Below are 25,508 nucleotides of genomic sequence, written 5' to 3' on the forward strand. Positions count from 1 at the left end.
CTTGGAGAAAACACTGCTTTACCCAGTTGGCAATACCTTCTAACTTCATAACTAAAGTAATACTATATTTGTGTTTAATTTACCTGGATGGTTGATGACATTTTCACTGCATACCAACAAGAGAATCTCCATTATCTTTGCTTAAATGTACTAATTTTGTTGTGACAGCAGTAACATTAATATTGTCTACTCATGTATTAGTAGAATATACTATTCTACTGTCTTTTGTTAACCAATAATAAAAGAAAAGCTGGGTACGTCTTTATTCATTATGTAAGTTCATATTCATACGCATAAAAACATAGCTGCTAATCTGTGCTGTTTCTCTACAGCACCCTTGTTATCCATCTCTAGTCGAAAAATCCATTTTGTTCATCTTTTCACAGGGTCAAAGTACTTCTTAAAATCATTATTTGTTATCAGTGACTTTTCAGCAGTCGACCTGTTTCACTCTGCTTCTACAATTCTGACATGAGTTTGAGAGAATTTAAGTCAACACATCAATTATTAATTTAAAAGTTGGCTGCAAGTTTTAACCACATAATATTATCCAAATATATTATTTTATTTCTTTGGTTTATGCTGTGTTTATGGTCTTTTTATTTTTAGAAAAATACTATATAAAGGAACACTGAATAATATTGGTCTTTATTGTGCTCTTTATTTATTTTTTCTTTAGACATCCACTACTACTGTGAACATCGTCGTCACTGATGTCAACGATAATGACCCTGAGTTTGACCTCGCCATACTCACTAATTTTACCGTACGAGAAGAAGAGGCCAATTTGTTTGTCGGAGAAGTCATGGTAAGTACGATGTCTTGTTCTTTTGAAATTAATAAGCTGCTGTTTTCACCAACATCCACATATCCCTTCTTTTTTATCCTTCTGCAGTAGATCAAATGTGTTCTTTCCACTGTTGTATATCCACATGCCGTCCCTCATAAATTGCACTGACCACTGAGTCACAACTGTGCCTCAGTCCTCATCGTCGTCGTCCATTTAACAATTACCTGGCATTTTCCAACATGGCCAATGTTGTTGGACAGATTTGTCACCCAGAGCTGCATCCCTGTTGACTGGCTTGGTTCAGCACCACTGAACAGCCAGGCTTTTCTAATTACTGTTGTAGATTAATTGGCCCGATGTTTGTCAGCGGATTAATCATGGCATAATGACAGGAGACATCTTCTGCACATACAGTACATGCTTACAAAGTGACAGATGAGGCGATACAATCCAGGGGTCTTGGTCTTTTATTGCCTGTATTTCTCTTCTCTTTCAAACGTAATGGAGTCCCCAAATCCCCACATTTCTTCCCAAGTCACTGTTTTGAAACTCAATACAGTTCAAAGTAAAGTTTCAAAACAGTGAACCAAGAAACATTTGGGGGGATTTGCGTGGGGGTTTGGGCAATATTACAGAATCAGTCTGTATCTTTATATTGTAAAAAAGAGTTTGGTCTGAGTTTGGAAGTTGTCTCAGCCACCGCTCTTTGATGCAGCTTCACAATATCAGAAAAACTAGAACAATCATGGTCCACAGTGAGATAATTAAGAAATAACTTTGATAATAAATGACTGTAATTAGTTTGATAATGAGTTACCCAATCTAATGAACATGTGCAGTAGATTGGGTAATTCTTGAGTTAGTGAGTTGCACTGCTATTTTATGCATCAATGTGTCTTGGACAAGACAATAGCTCTCCACATTTGGTTTGTAATTTCACTTTCTGTATCTCCAAAATATCTTCATCTTCATTTTAGGTAGACACTAAAGTCAGGGTTTCCATTACTATATCATAATGGGAATTGCGCCGATCCACCTTAACACCCCACCTTAAGCGAGCCTGAGCCAAAGTTGTGCCTAACTTTGGGGCTAACCCCTTCAGTAAACACAGTATGGCAAGCAAGACACGGGAGCTTGGCTTGTGTCTTGAGGAGTTGCAGCATTTATTCACCGACAGCCTAAACCGTACACAAACTGCACCGCTACACTATACTGTTATCTTCATACTCGCCGTCAGTCCGTCACAGACACGCTCCCTCACTCTCTCTCTCTGTCTCTGTCTATCTGTCTGTACCGCACACCGACACTCGCTAACGTTAAGCACACAACCTATGCAGTTATTCCTTAAAGGAGTTTGCTACTTGTACACAACACATTCTAGTTTAAAAGACATCTTAAAAATTTGTAATTCCCCGATGCTTAGTTCCCGACGGGGAGTCAATTCAGGCCCAGTGGGCTGCCAGGCTTGCAATATGCTGCCGGAAACCCTGAAAGTGTTTGTGGGTTTACATTTTTAGCAATAGGAAAGTTCAAATATTTTTGTGATCACTTCAAAAATCCCCTTTAATTCAAGTATTTGTTTCTGTAATTTTTCAATCCCCTGTCATGTCCTTGTGATTGCTTATGCTAACAATAAATTTGCCAAGGGTAAACAGGCACTCTCATATGAGTCACATTAGCCGCCTTTCAGGATGTATACTTTTAACATTAGCTATCCCATTACACTTTTCAGGGGGTAATAAAATAGACCACCAGAAAATGTTGCGAGTTTATGAACTGTGAAATAAGACAAAAGGACATGTGAAGGAAGCTTGGTGTTTGAATGAGGTAAAGCTAACTCCTAAGTCTTTCCTCACAAATGCAGCCAGCAGCTAGATTAGGGCTTAGCCCACCCTACCGTCTCTCTCTCTGTCCTGCCTCGGAAGGTTTTCTCAGCTGGCACCTTGCCAACTTGAGCTGAGGCTGTGCCTTTCTGACTGAAAGAAAAGTACATTAAAGTACTTGGCTCAACACAATCCTGCTCTCCATGCACATGCTCATAGAGAGGCTACAGCTTAGCCTGTTGTAGCTGATCAAGAAGGGATGGAGGCCTTTTTTTTTGATGCAACACTTTTTTCATAAAACCTCAGGTAATAAACACAATCTCTCAAACACAGGTTACATATAGTAGACACAAAGTAATGAATTTCATGATCCTCCAATGTATTAGATCAGTCCTTCCCAAAGTCTGGGTTGGGTTGATTTTATTTGAGTTGCCAAATAAATGTGCAGAATTTCTTCCTAGTCTTTTATTTAACATTTATATATGCAGTACACCTTTAAGCCACATGAAGGAGCCTGAATGTTCGTATTGTTCTGATAATGCAGCCTACTTATAACATGAATCTAATATGAAAGGCCAGCGTACATTCTGTTTGTTTTACTGATGAGACGAGAAAAACGGGAGCCTGTTAACTCTGCCTAAATGCATTAAGTTGGTCTCATTTATAAAGCATTTAACATGTGTATTTTATTCAATAACACAGGCATAAAACAAAGTTGTGATTTATTAAACACGTCTCTCTTCACAATAGCCGGTTTACTTATTCAAGATGATGGTGATGCGGAAATAGCAGTAAAAATGGTCAAGTGAATTGGATTGCGATGGTTTGTCATTTTTAAAAGTGGATCCCCAGTAAAAAAGTTTGGGAAACACTAGATTAGATAATATGAAAATACCACGAGTTGGACATGCCGTTTTCACCTTTTTGTCACATTAGAGATGTTGCTGATGGTTGACTGTAGACACCTTTCTTTTGTCTGAATTGTTATGCTGCGTTTTGGAAAAATTCTGCAAGACCGTAGGATTCCTCACCGTAGCTACGCAGACGACACCCAGATTTACTTTGCTCATAAACCAAAAGACTGTGCTCATATAGACTTATTGGGTCAGTGCTAAGAATGAGTAAACAAGTGGATGTGATTTCAGTTACAGAAGGAAAAAACAGAGGTAACATTTCTATATAAGAAATGTATATAATTCTTTATATCAACAAGGAGGAAAAGTTATTGCTCACTTTTATTCTTTGGGCGATAAAGACCAAATATCAAGCACCAAATAACCCAAAAGTTTTTTTGTCATCCAAAACACATAGTAAGAATTAGAGGTTCCACATCCTCATTAATGGCTTTAGCCCATGCTGGATGGATGGCTGCTGTATTCTGCTATCTGGTCTTTCAACCACTCAACTGCTGTTAACAAGAGTCAGGAGTACATTATGCCTAACCTTGAATCTTTATACTGGCTTCCAGGTCCAGTAGTCATAAAATATATTTTAGAGCTGTTATTATTTTAAAAATCACTTCATGACTTATGTCATAAATACATTTTTTTATATGCTTGAAGAATGTAAATCCAGTAGGTTCCTTAAACCTTTAGGAAGCAGTCATCTAGCAGTGCCTCGAGTCAGAAACAAATGTGGTGAAGCTGTTTTCAGCTTCTATCCTGCACAACGATGAAAACTTGCCGAACTTTAGCCACTTTCAAATCTAAATAAAAAAACTATGCTTTTCTGTGTCTACATAATAATTTACTACTACTTTAGAACTCTGCTATAACTCTACAATCCCTTTGTTTATTCATTTATATCTTTATTTAATTTTTTTCCTATTTCAATTTATTTTCATTTTCATTTTCCATTTTCATTGACATTGTTGTGTAAATGGATTTTTATGCCTTTTGTAAAGCACTTTGAGTTGCCTCGGTTTAAAAGGTGCAGTAGAAAAGGGTAAGTCTTTTAATTAAATCAGAAATTCTTTGGCTAAAACATAGATTTAGAAAAAGACATTTTCCTCGTTTTTCATGTGCTTCAAGGAGCACATCCTTGTCTTCTAAGAGATCATGCTCATTAAACAGTATTTGAGGAGATAATGCCCTTCAGGATGAGGCTTCAAAATAGGATAACACTTGGGCAGCATAGATAACACAATTGTTAAGTGTCTTTGTAATCGGTTGTGAAGTGTTATTGTCTTTCTCTAAAATGTTATGTGTAGTTAACAGGCAAGGTGCAAGGCCTGGCAGACTACTCATACTCATATAATAGCTTTAGGCTCATGACCCTGTGAGACACAAGGGATCGCGGGCGATCCCGACTAACATTACTGTCTTTAACAGTTTTAAAGTTAGAGTGAAGATACCGATAGTATATGAAACTAGAAAACCTAAGATATCCATTGGTACCAACCATGTGATGCTGGCTTGTCGGGAAGGAGGTTAATCTGAATGAAAATGTGTTCTATGGGTACCCATGAGTCCCCCCTTTATAGACATGCCCACTTTATGCTAATCCTATGCAGTTTTGGGCACTTCTAGGTTAATCACAGCCTCATGAAACTTTACAACCACAAACTAAAGACCTAGGGCATTCAGAGGATGGATGGCTTTCCTAGGTAGATTGATAATAAGGGGGTTTCTGAGCAGTTTACACAACAGAAGTGCTCGCCATGCTTCCATCCATAATTTTTCCTATTGGGCTGCACAGTGGTGCAGTGGTTATCACTCGCGCCTCACAGCTAGTGGGTCGCAGGTTCTAATCCGGCTTGGGGACCTTCTGTGCGGAGTTTGCCTGTTCTCCCCGTGTTTTCTCCGGTATCCTCCCACAGTCCAAAGAATTGTTGACTCTAAAATTGCCCGTAGGTGTGAATGTGAGAGTGGATGGTTGTCTGTCTCTATGTGTAAGCCGATGGACTGCGATGGACTGGCGACCTGTCCAGGGTATACCCCGCCTTCCCCCAATGTCGGCTGGGATCAGCTCCAGCTCTGGTATTCTGAGGGATTTTTGATCAATTTGATCTATTTTCAAGTTGTAACAAAATGGTTAAATTTAGTACCAAATCTGTGTAACTAACTACGAGACGTGATACTGCATGAGAATGGCCATCATATACTTCTCTTATAATGTTCTAAGCCCTTATACACTTTCACAATTTTTTTAAATTAATTAATTATTTCATGTTAATTTCTGATTTATGACTAGAACAACTTGGCACACAGTGCTTAGCTGCACCTCAAATTAAGCTTTCAGATGATGTACACCACTTCTATGTGACATCTACTGTTGACCTGCTATCTCTCCCTAAAGACCCCATGTACCCCCTTAAAAAAGACAAAAACTGATCTAAGTGGGTTTCTTTAGGTTAATAAATTACCCCGTTTCAGCCATGAAGACATGTGGCATTTAATACACCAATAACTGTAATGTATAAAAGTACCCCCCTTTGTCACATTTTCCCATTTCTTAACTCTCACTTAGCCTCAGTAAATCATCAACGAGGTGCACAGCAGTCAAGAAGGATATGATGTTGAAATGTAGAGGGAGAAACGTCAGGTCTTTTTTTATTTAAAAAACTCTACAATCTAAGGTTCCAACAAAGAACGAAGAGGCCAGTTGTTGAATATTAGATCTGTCGAGTTCATAAACCGGGAGTCACACACGCCAGAAAATGGGAAAAGCAAAAAGTTGTAGAGCCAAAGCATCGCCGTCACTTAAAGTACACCACTTCAGTATTTTTCTATGTTTCATCACCCGGCCTGATGGGCTGACAAATGTTCTGTAACTGCCAGCTCTCTTTCCGCGGGTCTGAATAACATCTTGTAATGTGAATATTTGTTTTGGAGCTTTGTGTGCAAGTGTCTTTACAGTTAGTTTTATTGAACAAATGTTGTCAGAACACTACCCTGGCTCCAGCTCACTGTCACATGACACGCTAAGTAAAAGTCAAGAGGCAGATGAAGGAATGGATGAGATACAGACTGCTTGATATAAGCTTCTATTTTTGTCTTGATTGTTTCACATTTAAATGTCATGTGTTACTGTAAAATCAGTTCAGTTTGTTCCTGTTGCGCCTTGAGTTTCCCTGCAGAGAGGGAGTTATTACGCAGTCAACCACAAGGCTCCAGGCAATTGCCAACGGTGAAGATGACTGCAGTGCAAATGCATAATGCTATTAAGTAGCTTAATGCTAGCCCTAAAGCGTTTTGGATTATCGTTCCAGTAATTGGAACCGGTTCCCACCTGTTCTTATTTTTACACACACTCACAGAGACTGGGGATGATTTACTAGGTTATCACAATTGACAGCATTGCTATTGTGCTAATTGAGTCATTTGTGCTGTGACTGACAAATCCCAGAGCATACCAGCCCATTCTGTGCGCTCACAGCGGGGAGCCATAATCTGAACGCGCAGATGACCGGAGGACAAATTGATTAGCATTCGTGTTAGACACATCATGGAAGCGTCATGTAGAATTGTTGCTAATTGGAGAGGCGGTTGAGCTTAATGCCGTTTATTTTCCGCCGAGCAGATTCCTTGATAAAGTGAGTGTGACGGTTTTATCTTTGCTCCTAACTGAAAACATTTGCAAGCATTGACATCATGCATTTCACTTGGTTAACACGCAATGCAGTTATCACACCTATTTGTTTGGTTTTAAGAGGCTGACAACTTAATTCTATGTTTGAATATACTGTGCCCGGGGTGTAACGAGAAAACTACATTTTTAGGTTTTAACATTAATCATCAAAAGCAAGATGAATTTGCTCGTTTTGTAAATGCAACAAGTAAAAAAACACTGGAACGAGGCAGGCAGCATACAAACAGACACATTTTCTCAGGTACTATATATTAGAGGACTGCGTGTGTCTGTTTTTTTTTAAGACTGCAGCCACCTGCTCAAGCAATCACCCACACCTGCAGGATGTTCCTCCGCTCCCACAATAGATTTACCGAACGTGCCCACCAGCTCACAATCCAAAGTCCGTGCCAGTTACCATCACTTTCCTGATTGAAAAACCATGTGAAAGATTGGTACACAAGCTGTTACAGCGTTGGGAAGATGATGAGCTATGATTTCAATCCAACTAGTCAGAAAGTAGCCAAATAATTTTATGCTAATAATTTGGGCGAACAGACCGGTGTCTTCACAGTCTCCAACAAGGCCAAGGCATCACAACGTGACCGCCCGTGTTTGTTATGTCTGCCAACATCTGCTGCAGGCCGCGTGGGACCTGACCTGATCTGCACAGACCTTTATAATACATACAGTCTGATATGCGTATTTGTTATTTGACTTTATTGGCTGTGAATTAATTGGATTACACCCCTTACAAGGCAAGGAGCAGTGCGAATGTTTGTTATGTAATCACTGGAGAGAAGTGGTGATCCGTATGCACATATTGACATGATGTGCTTTAGTCTGTTTTGCAAAGGCTTAATGCCGAGGTCCAATTTTTAGCCTTGGCTTTGAGTATTTGTCAGACACTCCGTGTAAAACAAATTGGTCTTGGCTTTTAGAACCATATGTGTATCCTCCTCCCTTTTCAACTGTTCCTCTTTTTTCCCTCTTTGTGCTGCCTTGTCCTTACTTGCACTGATAAAATATTGCCAAACAGACAGACGAAATGTGGCTTGATCTCCCTCTTGTTTTTTTTTTCCTTTCCTCCTTCCTCTCTCTCAATTACAACAAAGAATTACCACCACACAGGAGACCGTTGAAGTATGAACACACACACACATATTAACACAGGCGTAATAATGACCTTCATATCCACATAGGAATTAAAATGCTTAAAGCAGATAACTAATTTCAACCCTCCAGGATCATCACAGTAGTGTAGTGTGTTATTGAACTCTTTTAATTAATTAAAAGAATGACGTGTATCTTACTAAAGGGTGGTTGAGCATTCAAGGATTTCCTTTTGAGTTTGCATGAAAAAGGGTTCAGGCCTTTTGAACTCACAAATGATTACTAATATGAGTCTGTGACAAAGACTCTAATCTCAATATGAAGAACAGGAAACGGGACTCAAACACATGACAGTTGTTTCCGCTCGGTTGCAGGCGGCGCTCTAGCTTACATGGCTTTGTGCTTGAAGCCTCTGTAAATATTGAAGGCGTTGAGATAAAGCCAGACTCTAATGGATCACATCAAACTCACAACAGCTGTTTGCTTAAAGGGGAAATACCTCTGCATTTCAGTTTTAAAATGTCTTATTCCTATGCTGTGTGTCGGTGAATATTTATCTCTCTCTGTTATTATTGATGTATGTAAATGGATTCTCAGTGTTTCCCACAGGTTGTCAGTTTACTTCAGGAGAGAAAGGCGGTTTATTGATGACTTTTTATTGACGTTTCGTTTAGCGAGCCCACTAACTGACAGTTTTTTTCAACGTACGCACTCTCTCAGTCCACTGTGAGATAATGGCCATTGCAACATTAGCCGACTATTATGCTTCCATCTGATTATTCAAGCTATATTTCATGCTTTGTCTCTCTTCAATCTACGTTGGCACAGACCAATGAATTACGGTCATTGTAGTTCGCCTACATGCTTTGGGAGCTTGGCAGAATTAAATGGTGATTGGTTGAAAGCTACATCAGCAAAATCCGCACATGTCAGACATCAGATCAACCAAAGCGTATACTATATTCCTACACTGAGTAAACAAATATAAGTATACTTATATTAGGGCTGTCAATTGATTGAAATATTGAATCGCTATTAATCGCATGATTGTCCATAGTTAATCATGATGAATCGCAAATTATTCACACATTTTTATCGGTTCAAAATGCACCTGAAAGGGAGATTTGTCAAGTATTTAATAATCTTATGGGAGTGAGCAAATATGCTTGCATTATGCAAATGTATATATATATATTTATTATAGGAAATCAATTAACGACACAAAACAATGACAAATATTGTCCAGAAACCCTCACAGGTACTGCATTTAGCATAAGAAATATGCTCAAATCATAACATGGTAAACTGCAGCCCAACAGGCAACAACAGCTGTCAGTGTGTCAGTGTGCTGACTTGACTATGACTTGCCCCAAACTGCATGTGATTATCATAAAGTGGGCATGTATGTAAAGGGGAGACTCGTGGGTACCCATAGAACCCATTTTCATTCACATATCTTGAGGTCAGAGGTCAAGGGACCCCTTTGAAATTGACGTGACTTTGGAGCATTATTAACCCATTTCCCGACAAGCTTGCGTGACATTACACCAATGGATTCATAAGAATTTCTAGTTTCATGTGAAGCCAGTGATTTCACTCTTGTTTAAAAACTGATCCTGCTGCAACCTCCGAAAAATCAAATAGTGGCCGGACCCGTTGGATTTTGAAGAGGTTAATTAAAAATTGAAAGTTGTGTTAATGCGTTAAAGAAAAAAACAAAAACAAATTTGCATTAACGTGTTATTATCGCGTTAACTTTGTCAGCTAAAATTTATATACACATAATGGAGCCCTCTGATCATTTTCTTTCTCCCCAGGCTACAGATCCAGATTTGGGGCTTAATGGCCAGGTGCGCTACCGGATCGTGAATTATCCAGACTTGTTTCTAATCGGTGCGAACGGCAGCATCTACACAAGAGTGCCTCTTGACCGGGAGCTCAGGAGCCAATATGACCTGGTGGTAGAGGCCTCAGATGGAGCAGTGGATCCACGGCGGACAACCTTGACCATCTCAATCCAGGTTATGGATATCGATGACAACAGCCCGGTCTTCTCCCAGCAAACGTATGTGGTGAGCGTACCCGAGAACAGCCCCGTGGGAACTCTGGTCCTAAAGCTAAGCGTGAGTACTTATGTGTATGTATTTCTTGCCAGAGTTTTTTGTTCTCTTTCCATCCTTAAATGTCTCCCGTCTCCCTTTATATAATGTAGCACGAGCGCTTTAAACAACAGCTGTAGTAACAGGCTTTTAGCATCATTTAACTTCAAGTGCAGGCAATTTAGTGTTTATATGTCGAATGCTTCCAGGCGGAAACATTTACAGAGAAAGAAACATACAGTATACCGCCTTATATCAGGTTCAGGTGACTTTATTTGTACCCGTAGGTAGATTTGTTTTGCAGCAAAAAAAAGATGACATCCGTATCGACAATGAGGTAGAGCACAGACAAGAGACAGACATACCAAAAACATGACAAGGGGTACTCAAGGGCTTACTGGAAACAGGACCCAGCAAAAAGAGAAGGCCACAACAACAGTATAAAACACTACTGAAATATCAGGACAGAAAAGACACAATAAAATGAGAAAAGGGATAAACTTCCATAAACAAGTATGTGCAAAAACTGCTATGACTTATTTAAGTGAACTATCGCAGCTGGAACAAAACTGTTCCTGTAGCGCTTTGTTCTGCACTTTGGGACCCTAAACCTCTGACCAGATGGGAGAAGCTGGAATTCACCCGACAGAGGATGGGAGTCATCTTGTGAAATGTAGCTGGCTATCCGCTGTAACTGTCTGGTATACAGAGACTCTAAACTCAGCTGTGACTCGCCAATCAGCCGACTGGACCATTTAATAATCTGACTCAGCTTATTTTTGTCCTTCAGAGGCAGAGTACCAAACCATGACACTAGTGCAAAGGATAAAACAGACTCAATAAAAGCACGATAAAATAGCGTCATTATGTTTTTTTCAATGTGAAAGTGGGACAGCTTCCTCAAGCAGAACAGGCGCTGGTGCCCCTTCTTGCATACGGCTTCACAATTTGCCTCAAAGTTCAGTTTAGTGTCAATGACGGTCCCAAGGTATTTGTATGACTGCACATGTTCGACAGTTTGACCCTTGATAATTGTGATTTCAGGTTTACAAGCATGTCTTCTGAAATCAATGACCATATCTTTGGTTTTAGAAATGTTTAGTTGCAGATGTGATTCTTCACACCATTTGACGAAGTCATCAACTACAGGGCCATGGCTGCTCTCATTGCCCTGAAGAAGACTGACAATAACAGAGTCATCCGCATACTTTAAAATAGTTCGATTTTTAAAAGTGCTCTGACACATATTAGTGTAAAGAATAAAAAGCAAGGGTGAGAGCACACACCCTTGTGGGGATCCAGTTGAAGAGCCCACTTTGTTTGATAAAAACCCATTGACTCTGACTCTCTGTGTTCTGTTGGTTAAAAAGTCTAAAATCCAGCCTACAAGGTTGTTACTTAAGTTAAAATGTTCTAACAGCCTGTGGGTTAAAATGTGTGGTTGAATTGTGTTAAAAGCAGAGGAGAAGTCAATGAATAAAAGCCGGGCATGACACCCATTTCCCTCCAGGTGTTTAAAAAGCAGGTTAAGCAGAGTGAGTGTGGCGTCCTCCACTCCTCTGTTAGGCCGATATGCAAACTGCAGCGGATCAAGTGCGTGTGCGGTGATGTTTAAAATTTCTGACCTTACCAGTTTTTCAAGAGTTTTCATTATGATGGAGGTCAGGGCAATTGGTCTAAAATCATTTAAAATTTTGGGACATTTTGATTTAGGAACCGGGACAACAACAGCATCCTTCCAGACTTTGGGGACGTGCTGTGTTTCTAAAGATTGATTAAAAATATAATTATATACACAGCAGAGAGAAAAAAAAATGTTCTCCTGTCGCGACAGCTCTTTGGGCATTCCTACACTCAAACAGAATAAGACTTGAAGCTAGATTTTTAAAGTCATAACCAGCCTTCAGTAGTGGATCAATTTTCCATCTGTCCTGGCAAACGTGAATGTAATGCTCCACACATTCTGAGAAACTTTTCAACTTGCTCACGTGTTTTGCACTGAAGTGAAGCGTAAGAAAAAACATGTGCATGCAAAGCAAACACAGAGCGGAGGGGCGAGTAATTGCCGGCATATTGTGAGTGACATTTCCCAGCAAGGGATAAAGCAAGACAAGAGGGTAAGAAGCAGGGGGGGTGATGGTTGAGAACGAGGGGTGTGAGTGACAGTGGCACTGTGACACCATTAATCTCCTTGACAACGTCACCTCAACACTAAACAGATGGGGTGGCTGGCAAGACACCTAAAGAGCAAAAAGGAAGGGATGAGTTCGGTGGCGTGAAACCCGACTGCTTATACCTGAATGTATTTCATCTTTTTTTGTGTATCCAAAATACTGTGTGTGTGGAGGCTGCACCTACACAACAACATGGTTTCCAGCATCCATATACCGCATCTAATCATCTCCTATCGCAGTAGTCTTTGCCAATTCTTTCTACTTTGAGAGTTGTGATTTTATGCAATGAGGACCAACTTAAGCTCCCCTTAGTGGTTTAATTTAATCAGAACTTATTAATGATTGATGTTAGTGTTCCCTGCAGCATAAAAACGCAGAATTAAAATAGTAACATTAATATTCATTGTTCACACCCACAGCGCTTATACGTATATAAATTTATAAGGTTGCATGTGGTTCTTCCTCTATCTCTTTACATCACCCCACTTTTTCTCCACTCATTTCCTCTGTTTTCTTTAATGTAATACAGTGGAAACTGCTTATAGTGATCAAGTCCGTCTGGGTCACATTGATCACTATAAGCGGATGATTATTATAATTATTGTTGTGCATCATTTCTCATGCAGATTACCATCTAATTGACATTTGTTTATTTCTTACATGAATACAAAGTAATGAAACGGACCGCTTCGCTATTTACTGCCTCGCTGCCGATTCTTCTGCCTTTTCCCTCCATCGAGGGTGAGGCATTGTCGTTTTTGGCCGGCTCTGCAGCGCGAACGGAGCCCCGTTCCTCGTTATCTCAATTGGTAGCGGCATGGAGGGAGATATTTTCACTTTTGGGGCATTACGTGACGAGGCATTATTAATCCACTTGACGAGGGCGGCTTCAACCACAAGTGCTTTCCCTGTTCACATTAGTTTTTCATTCAGAAAATTACTTTCCTTTTCCTGTTGTGATATCGATGTGCATGCAGCACAGGTATCCAGCCGGAAAGCAGACGGTCTGCGAGGCACAATATCATGGGAGTAAAGTAGAAAAACAAAACAAAAATTAAATTAGCGTTAGTCTAACGTAGTTTGAAATGGGGCTGGGCAATCTATCGATATTATATAGAGATTTGAGACTAGATATCATCTTAGATTTTAGATATTGTAATATCGTGATATGGCATAAGTGTTGTCTTTTCCTGGTTTTATAGGCTACATAACAATAAAGTGATGTCATTTTCTGAACTTACCAGACTGTTGTAGCTGTTCTATTATTTTTCTTTTACACTTTATATCAACATTACTGAAGATTATTCATCAAAAATCTCATTGTGTAAATATTTTGTGAAAGCAGCAGATGGTCAGCCCTACAATATCGTTGCAATATCAATATCAAGGTATTTTGTCAAAAAGACTTTGTGATATTTGATTTTCTCATATCGCCCAGCCCTAGTTTAAAAATGTTTTTCTATATGTTGTCATGTATGAAAAGACCTAAAATGAACACTGTAAGCAGACTACTTTATTACAATATGCAAATTATTTAAACAGCGTTTGTAAAGGAGTGATTCTGTCCCAAGCTTTTTGATCCATATAACCGGTTGATCAATGTAACCGTGATCCCTATAACCGGTTTCCACTGTATAACTGTTTTTCATCCCTCTCCTCTTCCTCCTCGTAGGCGGTGGACTCCGACCTCTTCTCCAAAGTCACGTATCGGATCAAGACCGAATCGGCCAGGCAGCTGTTTTCTCTGAACCCCGTCACGGGGGAGTTAGCCATGCTGCAGACCCTGGACTTTGAGGACCTGGCAGCTATGGGCATGGGGACCTCTTACACTTTCCAGGTGGAAGCTGTCGACCAAGGAGGGGTCACGCCCCCAGGGCTGGCTACCGTCACGGTCCGCATCACGGTAAGAGCCCCCCGGATAGTCAGTCCGCGGCAACCTCTCGGTGATCTATTCTCCCTCCATCTATCCTCATTGTCCCTGAGGGGCAGCAGCAGTGGCAGTGAATATGTGGTGACTCATTAGCGGAGCTTTGCAGCAGTAATACCTCTTCTAAGCCATAGTCCAAAAGGGGATTGTAGACATATTCTACAGTATTGCACCTGCGCTGCTTTTGTGAAGTCAGTTTTATTCCAATCAGCGTGAGAGCTGAATGCATCTCCTTTTGTAAAACATGTTGCGGCCTCCCGACCTGGTTGCCCTGGTAGCATCACCGGGACAAAGAGTATTTGATGGATAGGTGTTTCTGCCTTGCACACAATGCTATTCCACATCTGAATGAGCTTTGTGACAGCAATTATGTCAGGTTTTTCAGGAGCTTGTATTCCCTTTACAACCTTTCAAGAGATTAACAGCTGAATCCCAACAAAAGGATTAGACGCCTTATGTTGTGCTACTATTCATGTGCGTGCACGTTTGTGTGTGTGTTTTTGCTCCGCGAGTAATTCTGTGTGCATTCACAATCATCTCTGTGTATGAATTCAGTCCACCCCTAGTGACTGTCTCGAAGTCTGCGGAATTAAGCTCTCTCTATTACACTGAATAGGAAGTTTATTCTAGCAGGCTCGCTACTGTACGTGGCCTGCCAACCTGTAGAGCGAGTTTGTCCTCTGATAAGGACAAGCTTTGTTGCAGTGTTCGTGCTGTCACCTAGGAACTGCGTTTGATAGGATAAGGCGTTGCACAGCCGCCGATATCAAACCAATGTCTTCTATTTGAAATGGCAGACATGAATTCGAATGAGCCTAATAGATTCGCGCAGGCTTCTCGGGGACAGGAGTTGGAGCTGATTCAACTGATTCCATTCCCTTCCTCATATAACACCTCCAGAGGGTTATTTGAAGTCGTTTGCGTTTGATTTCCCCTGTATTGTTTTGTTGTTGTCTCTTTCGTCGGATGCCTTGCAGTGATGGATTGAGTGTCCTGCGTGTCTTTTTTTCTGTTCCGAACGAGTCTCCCAATCTCTGTTCTATTCTCGTACTTCAGAAATTGTAAGACAGACACCTTGTGTTTGTAAGTATGTGCGTGCATGGATGGAGATATTGTAAAGAGCACATGCATGTTATAAGCAAACACAGGTGTGTCTGTGCTCGCATCCCGCGAACACTTGCAGCACAAGGATCAGGCATTGTTGTTCAAAGTAAGAGGCGGATCATAGATTTTCTGCTAGGAAACACTAAACCTGTGTATAGATCAAAGTGAGGCTGCCCTCCACCACTGAGTTTATAGAACATATACTGTTGCCCATGGCTCAGTCAAAACAGGGCAAGGTAAAGAGAAAAGTCAAGAAAAAAGGAAGATCAGGCTCCAGCAGTTATACTACAGAGATAACCTATTCCTGAGAGATATGTGAATGGCTTACTGAGTTTCCATTCCTCACAAAGCAAAGCAAGGGGTTGCACAGTTAACACGATTTCACTTCTTTGCAGGCCCGTGAAATGGTAGAGCTCTACTGTGCATTATTTACAGAGAGAAGACGATTAAAAGCAGTAGTGATGTTAAGTTCCCACATGTTATCTGGGGAACAGTATATCACTGAATCCCAACCAGGGTTTATGTTAGCCGGTATCATGTGTAGTTGTCCGGCAGATTGATTAATCAACAGCCAAAATGTTCGTTGGGAAATATGCCAAATAATAAAATTAATTAATATCATATTAAATAGTCTAATATTCTAAGATATGTTGCCAAGACAACTTAAGTATATAGGCTACTTGTGTTGTACAAAAGTTTAAATGCCTCCACTCCGCTGTGATTCTAATCCAATTCAGCGAATATCTCCTCACGGTCCGCTGGCTGTCCGTTCTGTATGTGAGCTGAAAAACAAAAAAGCCAATCTTCACACACAGCCAGCTGACTGTGTAAATGCAAAACAAACAAAGTGGCTCGTACCAAGCCACTATAAGGATGATATAAATAATGATTACATCTATATTTCTTATATACATTTTGGACTTTTGGATTTTGGACGAGGAGCACGGCGCCGTGCTCGCTGTGAGTGCCTGCATGTTTGAAAGAGAGACAGAGGGGAAGAGAAGGTACGCAATGTTTCGGCAAGATATTAATGATAATTTGGACGTCAACGACAACACTATTTTGAATTTCACAAAGGCGGGAATCGGACCAACCAGCCTATTACTTTATTTTTTAGACTGCTTCTTTATTTAATTGATTTTCAAGTCATGTCAAATGTAGGCTATTATATGGTATTTTAAAACATATGTCCGGTAATTGTTTTATATGGCCAGAATTCTGGAATATTAACGGCCATATTGGCCATAAAACTGCTTCATCGCCTAAAGGGGTAGAAAAGACGGGATAAGAGATCACTTTCTCTTCCATTAAACGTCGGATTGTACATCCAAGTAAAACAGAAATGGTTGTCGTCTTAACAAGGCGTAATACATAAGTAAAACATAAGGGTCCTTAAGATTCAAGCTCCATTAACTTGAGATCTCTTGAGAGAATAAAACGGTTATTAAATGTATATTGCTTATAACCATTCGAAGCCTTGACACAATTAACAGCTTTTAGTTCTCATCAGGTTCTCTCGAGAGGAATGTGTACATCAGTAAAGATAAACCAAACACAAAGAGAAAATTAATTTGTTATGAATTATTTAATTTCACCGCAGTATTCTGTCAAAATTCAATAAGATGTTGTGATTAATTGCCAATTCATTAACACAAAAAAGAAAAATGTTGTATTGGTTCAATTTAGGCTACACAATGTAGTTTGAGTTTTAATCAGCCAGCCACAATATTTATTTTGATTTTTAATTTAATATTTTAAATCTAGAATATGGATGTATTAATTTCATCTGCAATGGTGCGATTACAGTAAACCGTATATGCATATGCTCATATGGGATCACATTGAGCTCAGATGCAGAGTTCTTAAAGCCTGTGGCATGGTGGATTACTGCAGTGGGAAATTTTGCCTGAATCCACAATAACTCACAGAAAGTGTTGGCTGAAATCAAACAAAGCTGCAGCTGCAAAATCTGCACTGCACAATGTTATTCTTTCTGCATGCAGACAGCATCAGCAAAAGTAGAAGTAGAATGCATTGATAAATGTATTTGACCCTTTTATTGCCAAATCTGATCCGTCAACGAAGGGATATCTGTCTTGCCCGTTCTCTAAAATCTGTTAACCTGCAGCGTAGCTGAACGTTTTGTACTGTGCTGAATCAATCATGTCATATAACTGCAATATAACCATGGTTACAAATGTCAATAACACCTATATTTATGGCAGAGGTCGCATTAACCAAATATTTTCCTTCATTGACTGAATTTTTTTAATAATGATGGAACAATTTGAAGGCCGTCCGTCATTTTGACCAACTGGAGGAGGCCTTGGAACACGTCTGTGACCATTCGGGTTGTGCCGATGCAGCTGCGCCGCTGGTGCAGAAGGAGCGCATGCTGGGGGATTTCCTCTCGGTGAAGCGAGTGCCCGCAGGATCGGGAAATCCCTCGTTCAAGGAGTTTGGTAATTCCAGTGTGGCAGCAGAGCGCGGGTTCAGCCCTCAGAACAAAATGAAACGGCCGTGAAAATTGTCTGTCCAAGGCAAAGATTGCAAGAAAAAAAATCCCTCGTCTGCTTTGTGTGTGTTGACATGAAAAGAGACCGCACAGTCGGTGTTGTCTGTTCATCTTTTCTCTCTGTGACTTTATAAATGCATAATCTATAAGCTTGTTCTGTATATTAATTATTAAAAAACACACACGCACACAGCGAGCGCCGCGTGTGTGCTGCTGTGAGTCAGTCATTTACTGAAAAAAAGATAGAGCTATGTATGAACACTGGATCCATAGAACGGACAGATAGCGGACCGTGATGAGATATTCGCTGAATTTGACAAAAGTGTATTCAGGGCCGGCTCTAGCCCTTTTGGTGCCCTATGCAAAATCAGATTTGGAGCCCCCTCCCTTGCCGCTCTAGGATTAGTGTTCAACCCCTTGAACCCTAACCTTAGCCCCGTAAACCACTACCATACCACACATCAGACATCACAGTGGTTTTAAGACAAAAATTACGATTTTTATTTTCATAAATAACTATTTATTATAATATAAATAAACAATTGGTCTCCGATGCTGTTGGCTTAAAAGTGTTTAGACAAGTTCACTACGAGTGTTACAGGAGTGAAAAGTGTATTTCTTTTTTTCTTTCCTTATTTGTTCATTTGTTACCTCAATGCAGAAAATGAGGAAGAGCTCTTTTTTAGAGGGCGACCATAGCCCCCCAGAAGGTGGTGCCCTAGGCGACCGCCTATATTCTTTATGCCTTACAGCTCGGACACACCAGGAACGTCAGGAGCGCGTGGCGGCTGCGTTACCTGTTGTTTTTTTTATTTCGGTGTCCGTGTTAACAGGTTAGAGTAGCCACACTGCCCGCGTGAGACGCGCGTCACACTCTGTGGAAAGAATTCCTTCATTTGTTAAAACAAGGCTTTTATTCTGAAATATGTGCCGGACAGTGTTCTAGAACATGCAGTGACTTGGAGAGCTCCATGAATGAATATAGTTCAGAGTTTTAATTGTGGATTATTACTATTATTTACAAATTACCACAAGTTTCTTAACCTTTCTCAGTCTAAAATAAATATAAATGATATTTATAATGAAATGAATTAAAAGGCAAACTCTATGTAGAAAGAAAAGGCTGACAGCAGCAGCTGCAGCAGCAGACACTAGGCTGACACGCAGCTGAAATGCAGCTGGTGTGAACGCCCGACGCATGAATCACGTAGCCACTACGCCACGCAGCCGCCACGCAGCCGCCACGCAGCCGCCACGCAGCCGCCACGCAGCCGCCACGCAGCCGCCACGCAGCCGCCACGCAGCCGCCACGCAGCCGCCACGCGCTCCTGACGTTCCTGGTGTGTCCGAGGCTTTAAGCCTCAGTGTATTGGATTGGAATCAAAGACTCTGCCTTTAAATAGGCCTATGCATTATTGTCATTAAGCAATGAAAATTAAAATGACGGGTAATCATTATTACAACCCTGTCCGTCAAAATGATGGACAAAGACAAAGTCTAACTCAACCACTGGTTCATGGAATCTCTTTTTGTTTTTAGGACATGAATGACTTCTCCCCCATCTTTACCCAAGACCTGTATAAGGGCATGGTGGCACCCAATGCAGAGAAAGGAACGGTCATCGCAACTGTTTTTGCTCAGGACCAAGACCCACCAGTGAGTATAAAAAATACATCTGTCATATGTCACACTCCATACATAAAACATGTAATGTACTCAACATTGGTGGTAACATTTCAAAGCACATGTAGCATGTTGACTCCATCTGTTTCTTTAATGAAGGTAGCAGCACACTACATGTTTTGCTCTCAGAACATCAGCCAATTTCAGCCGTAGCATTTCACGCTACGCATTTTAAAGATGTTTTCAATACTCCGATGTTCTCATTAGAGCTACAGCGCTGTGTGTATAGATCGTGTTGGCTTGTATGAGTCATCTATCAGTTGCCTCAGACAGCGTCATGTTTCCTCAGACTCCTTCACCCCACTATATCTGAGCAGCTTCTCCTGGGATTGGAGCTATGAAGATGTATTTCTCCTTTTTATGGAATCTGCAAACCAAAGAACAAAATGACACAATGCCAAAGAGAAATTGTGACTGAGACTACATCATATGGCTTTTTTAGTTTATTGCTTTGAGTCTGCCAATAGCGTGCAATGTATATTGAGGATAGCACATGTCCAGAGAGTCTTTAATTCCAGATCATTCACCTCAGCTGAACTTCTTTTATTGGCACTACCACCCACCTTAATATTTTACCGCACTTGGTGAGTCAGCAAGTCTTCTTGCTCACATCTTCTCTTTCTTTTTGGTTATGCTACAGACTTTTTTTTCCCTTTATAGACACCTCACCAAACCAGCTTTTTCTCTTATAACACCATGTGTCTTTTCTTATTTATTTTCAAATTTTCTCTGTGAAAAAAAGGGAATAGGTATCCCCCAGTTACCTCCCTGCCCTGCCCTAATAACCTCCAGCTCTGAAAGTGTTTTCCAGTGAAGTCCTGTGTGGATGGACTCAATGCTTGTTATTAGTGGCCCTCCTGCTGATGGGATCTCACCAGGGCTGGGTGAGCTTATGTACTCTCCGCAGCACATAAACGCTGAGGGATATGGATGAATGTCTGTCCCAGCTGTGGGTGGTAAAACATCTCCAGAACGTCACAGTGACTGCTGTACATCTCACTTGTCTCTTCTCTTCTTCTCTCAGAGGGAGACTCTCCCTCCTCCTACGTTCCCTGCCCACCCCCTCTCCACCTCGCTGTCTATGCAGCTTTGAAATCATTCTGTTTAATGTGAACTTTTCCCCTTATACAGGGTTTTATAGAGAAATCTTGTGCAGTAGACAATATCCAACAGTGCTGAGGCCAAAATAATAAGAAAGTAGGAATGCACCGATACCCATACCGATATCTGATATCAGGCTGATACTGACTCAAATAGCTGGATCGGATATCGTTGACAATGGGGTCGATCTGTTCTATGTTTATATATTATATACATTATATACTGGAATTTGAATTCCTGTTTATATTTTGATAAATTTGTTGCTGCATTAAAACGGTTTACAACTGAATTGTAATTCCTGTTAATTTTGAAGATTTTTACCAAGTTGCTGGTGTACGATTTATTAAAACAACCTCTTAGATTCAGATTTATTAGTCCCAGAGGAATACGTGTTTCCACAGCCAGTACACAGAAAAACACAAATAAACACACAGCAACACATAGCAACATAGAGACACACAGATCAAATATCACACAAGGAAGGAAGGAACAAAGCTCCAGCTGAAGCAAGCTCTTCTCCATCTCTGTATGTCCGACCAGATGGAGGTAATGTGAAGAGTTGATGTAGGGGGGGTGATCAGTGTCATTTGATGTTGTGAGTGCCAGGCGTGTGATGGCTCTGATGTTCATATCTGATAGACTGGGTGTGGGAAGGCAGATCATTTTGGAGGCAGTGTGTGTGTGTGTGAGCTGGTATGTTTGTCCTCGTTGTAGATGCTTAACATGGTGAAGAAGCAGGGGGATCAGAACAGCAGCATGAGTCGGATTATGCTTTTGTAAAGTAACAACATGAGGTTGGGGGCAACAGACAGTGCTCTGAGGTTTACGGATGACATGAAGTCTCTGCTGGGATCTTTTATGGATGTCAGTGATGTGCTGATCAAAACTGAGTTTATTGATGAGTCTGAGATATTTGAAGCTGCTCTACCGCTCAACTGTCTTGCCGTGAATGGAGGTGAGGTTCAGTCCAGTGGGGGGAGCGTTTGATGTGCTAATGACCAGTTCTTCTGTCTTGTCCACGTTCAGCTGCAGGTCAAGTTGTCAGTGCACCATTGTGTGAAGTGGAAAATGGAGTTTTGATAGACCATAACGGAGTTGTTGTCAATGAGAAGTCCAAGTATGGCAGTGTCATCAGAGTAGTTGAAGTATGTAGTGATGGGTGAAGAGCCGGTTCAGTCATTAATGTAGAAGGGGTGTAAAGGAAGGAAGGGACTGAGGACACAGCAGAAGGGCTCCGGTGTTGGTGATGACGGTTGAGGATGTTACTCTGTCTATTCTAACAGCCTGTGGTCTGTTTATTATAATAAATAACAATACTGTAAATTTATATCTATGTGTTTATTTGTTACATTTTGTTTTACAAAGTTAAGAAAGCAATGTTCAAGTCAAGCCTGATGTTGCCTTACACATACAGTAAAAGACTGATCCCAGTCACTTCCACACCGTGACACATACAGCTTATTAATTAAACACTGGTATCGGATCGGTACTCTCTATCGGCCGATCCCCAAAGCCAAAGTATCGCTATTGGGACTGAAAAAGTAGGATAATTACGGTAAAACCTGTATAAATCCATATTCATATTCAGGGCAAAGGAGTGACCTTTAGACAGGACTCGCACACAGTCAGTAGAAAGAGGTGTTGGTTAAGCTTCGCCAGCTAAACCTCTGTGGCCGTAAGTGGTAGTCCTAAGGCCGTCTTCCACCTCGGTCTGCCCTGTTGTGTTTTTTTTTGTGGACTGTGTCTGTTGCATTGTCTAAAAAAGGCAAATCTGACGTGGATGGCAGTTGCCTCATCATCCTTGCTAGCAGTGGCACTGTTAGGCAGGCTAAATGATACAGTGTCAGCTCGCCTGTTTCTGTAGGATGAACGAGTCGATGTGCGTGACCTGGAATATATTGTCCCGTCCTTGTAGTCCTGCTCTCTTCTGCTCTCTCCAGTAGTCAGAAAGTGTAATAGCGTGTAATTCCAATATATTGTCCTTTTTCAAGGAGTTGTTTTTTTTAAGATCTGGGTGAGAGGCCTCTGCCTCGGTGGTTTGTGATGATGTTGAACAAAGAATTTTTTACAATGGCACCATTGCCTTGTTCGTTGGTGAAGAAAACTGTGTTACTCAGTCTCCGTGACATCCTGACTTTAAAAAGACCTAGTGTACTTTCTGGAGCAGCAGAACGGAGCAGCTCTCCAGACTAAACCCCAAGCCACTGATAATGAAGAAAAAAAATAGAGAGTGCTGCACTGGGTCAATAAACTTGGTGTTGGTGATGTAGAAGTAAAAAATGTGATGCTCTTCAAGGATAGGGCAAGTAAGTAAGAATAAGAAAACTGACTGTCAAGCTTACTTTTAATGGAAGTCCATGGTATTGGTTGGCAGTCTGAAAAGCATCCGAGGCACTCTGATTGTAAGTTAAACATCCTTTATTGATACATGGATAACCAACTCTCTTCATCAGGGTATAAAGTGCAATTAGGACAGGTGTCATGTGACACGAGGAAATCAGCATTATGTTACCATGAGCATAGTGGCAGCGAGTCAGACAGGGAGAGACTCAGGAAAGTGGTTTGACAGACAGAGGGATTAGATTTTCTCACAGGAGCTGACTAACCCAGTCTCTTATTGACCTGGATTTGGGAGCTCAAAGCATTTTATTGACAGGATGCCTGTCATAGACACCTCATGGTTGAACAGGGCTTAGTCTACTGCTTGCTAAATACACACACACACACATTCTCTCTATTACACAGGCTCATAAAAACCTGCGCACACAAAGAAAGGAGCTTGTAGTCTTGATGCGACAAACATGAGCTGTGCATATTGTGTCTGAAGGTTATAATGGAGTAGACCGTTCCTTCTCTTATTTATTTCTACATTTTGGAAAGTGGGCACAATATCTATCCACCTGCACCTTGGGAGAACTGATACTAATGGTTTTTAAGAAGGGACTATTTTTGGCAGTGGCACTCAACCCCTTAACCTCAATGTTAGTATCACCCCGACTGAGAGAGGAGATCACCATGGAGACGAAGAAGCTCTGTAGAGATTTGTTGAGTCACAGCAGAGAATGTTTAACGGTTTGAGATTCCCATTTCTTCACCGGCCTTTTACCGACTTGCAAATCAAATCCGCATAGACCACATAGATATAAAAGAGTAGATGTAACATAACTTAATGGGATAACCATCCGTCATTTTACCTGGGTATTGTTTACAATCGCCACCTATGGGCAGCAACTGGTTGTCAGCTGTTCAGCAGCTAATTGCTTTACCAAAAGGACCAAAGAGACCAGGGAGGCTGGCATCACTTTCCAAACGTCAGTATGGAGTAGATGAAGGATTTATTTTCAACTAAAACTACAAAAAGTTAGTGAACTAGCTAAATTTAATTAGTTACAATTTTTTTAATGTTCAGTACGCTAACTTGGCCCAAAGGTAAAGTTTAGTAACATTAATTATAGTTATTAATATTACCCTAACAGTTGACCGTTAAGCAGCTGATTCCATGCCAATCAACTGTAAAATAAACATACAATATGTTAACGACAAGGAGAAGAATGAAAGACAACTGAGACGAGTCCATGAGAAGTGCTGCTGAAGGCATTAGCCTTTCCAAACAAAAATTACTTCACCCAATAAAACAACCCCTCATTTACAGTTAGCAAGGCTCTTCAACCTCTGCTCTCAGCGTCAAAACAAACCCTATACCGGTTGACCGGAAAAAACAGCAAAACAGAAGGTAACTGTAATTGCCTGCCTATTATACCCATAATAATGAATCTATCTAGGATTTCTACAAAAAAGACATTGGTTAATGTAATATATTAGCCATTCAGAATACCAAAGACAGTTATTACATATTAAGTTTAGGCAAAGTTGAACAAATTAAATAATTGTCTGCAATATAAATGCACAATTATGAGATTATATTAATGATTGAAAGCATTATTTGCTCTCTTGGAGCTATAAAAATCCAAATTCTACCAAAATCTTTGTTGTTTTTTTTTTGTTCATTCTAGACTGACACAGTTGTCTTACACTCATTACTTTGAATAAGAAATAGTATTGGTGTATTGGTGGAAAAATACAAGGATTATAAAGGACAACATAAGCCTCTTTCACTATAGGTTCCAATTACATTAAGTTTAAAACTGGACCCAGGTAAGATGATGGCCATATGGTTCCATCCTGGAATGGCACGTCATTAGAACACGTCACATCTACTGTTTTATATCTATGATTAACCGTTTCACAACCCCCTACCAAATTAAGTTGTATGAATGTGTTGACTTTGCTGTTTTACACTCTGAGCTCAAGCCTTGCATCTGTGTTGTGTGTCTCTGAAGCATCATTCAGTGCTTCCCAGTGCTTCTGAGCCTGTTCTTTAATTCATGAACTGGCTATTCTGTACTAAAGAGAATTGGATTCTTATAATAAAAAAAGTATACAAGCAAAACAAAAATGCTCTATGTTGCAATAAGGAATAATTATTTTGATGCCTAAGTACTGTATGTCTACATTTGTTGTTGCTCATCTGCAATGTTAATAACACAGTGGGGTCACTCAGCGGTGGACATAAAACATTCATAGTCTGTGAGTCAAATGCCAGACAAGAA

The 25,508-nt window shown here is 40.5% G+C and overlaps 1 protein-coding gene across 4 annotated transcripts in view; it reads left to right on the forward strand.

The window, feature by feature from the left end:
- Positions 1 to 25,508, forward strand: part of LOC141773910 (protocadherin-15-like) — a 316,265-nt gene that overhangs the window by 209,706 nt on the left and 81,051 nt on the right. For all 4 annotated transcript variants that reach the window (XM_074646072.1, XM_074646070.1, XM_074646069.1 and 1 more), the window contains 4 exons: positions 680 to 808; positions 10,113 to 10,418; positions 14,241 to 14,471; positions 19,654 to 19,770. In XM_074646072.1, the coding sequence (XP_074502173.1) occupies positions 680 to 808; positions 10,113 to 10,418; positions 14,241 to 14,471; positions 19,654 to 19,770 (783 nt within the window). The remainder of the gene's footprint in view (positions 1 to 679; positions 809 to 10,112; positions 10,419 to 14,240; positions 14,472 to 19,653; positions 19,771 to 25,508) is intronic.

The sequence above is a fragment of the Sebastes fasciatus genome, chromosome 9 (assembly GCF_043250625.1).
Source record: "Sebastes fasciatus isolate fSebFas1 chromosome 9, fSebFas1.pri, whole genome shotgun sequence".
In the NCBI taxonomy this organism is placed as follows: Eukaryota; Metazoa; Chordata; class Actinopteri; order Perciformes; family Sebastidae; genus Sebastes; species Sebastes fasciatus.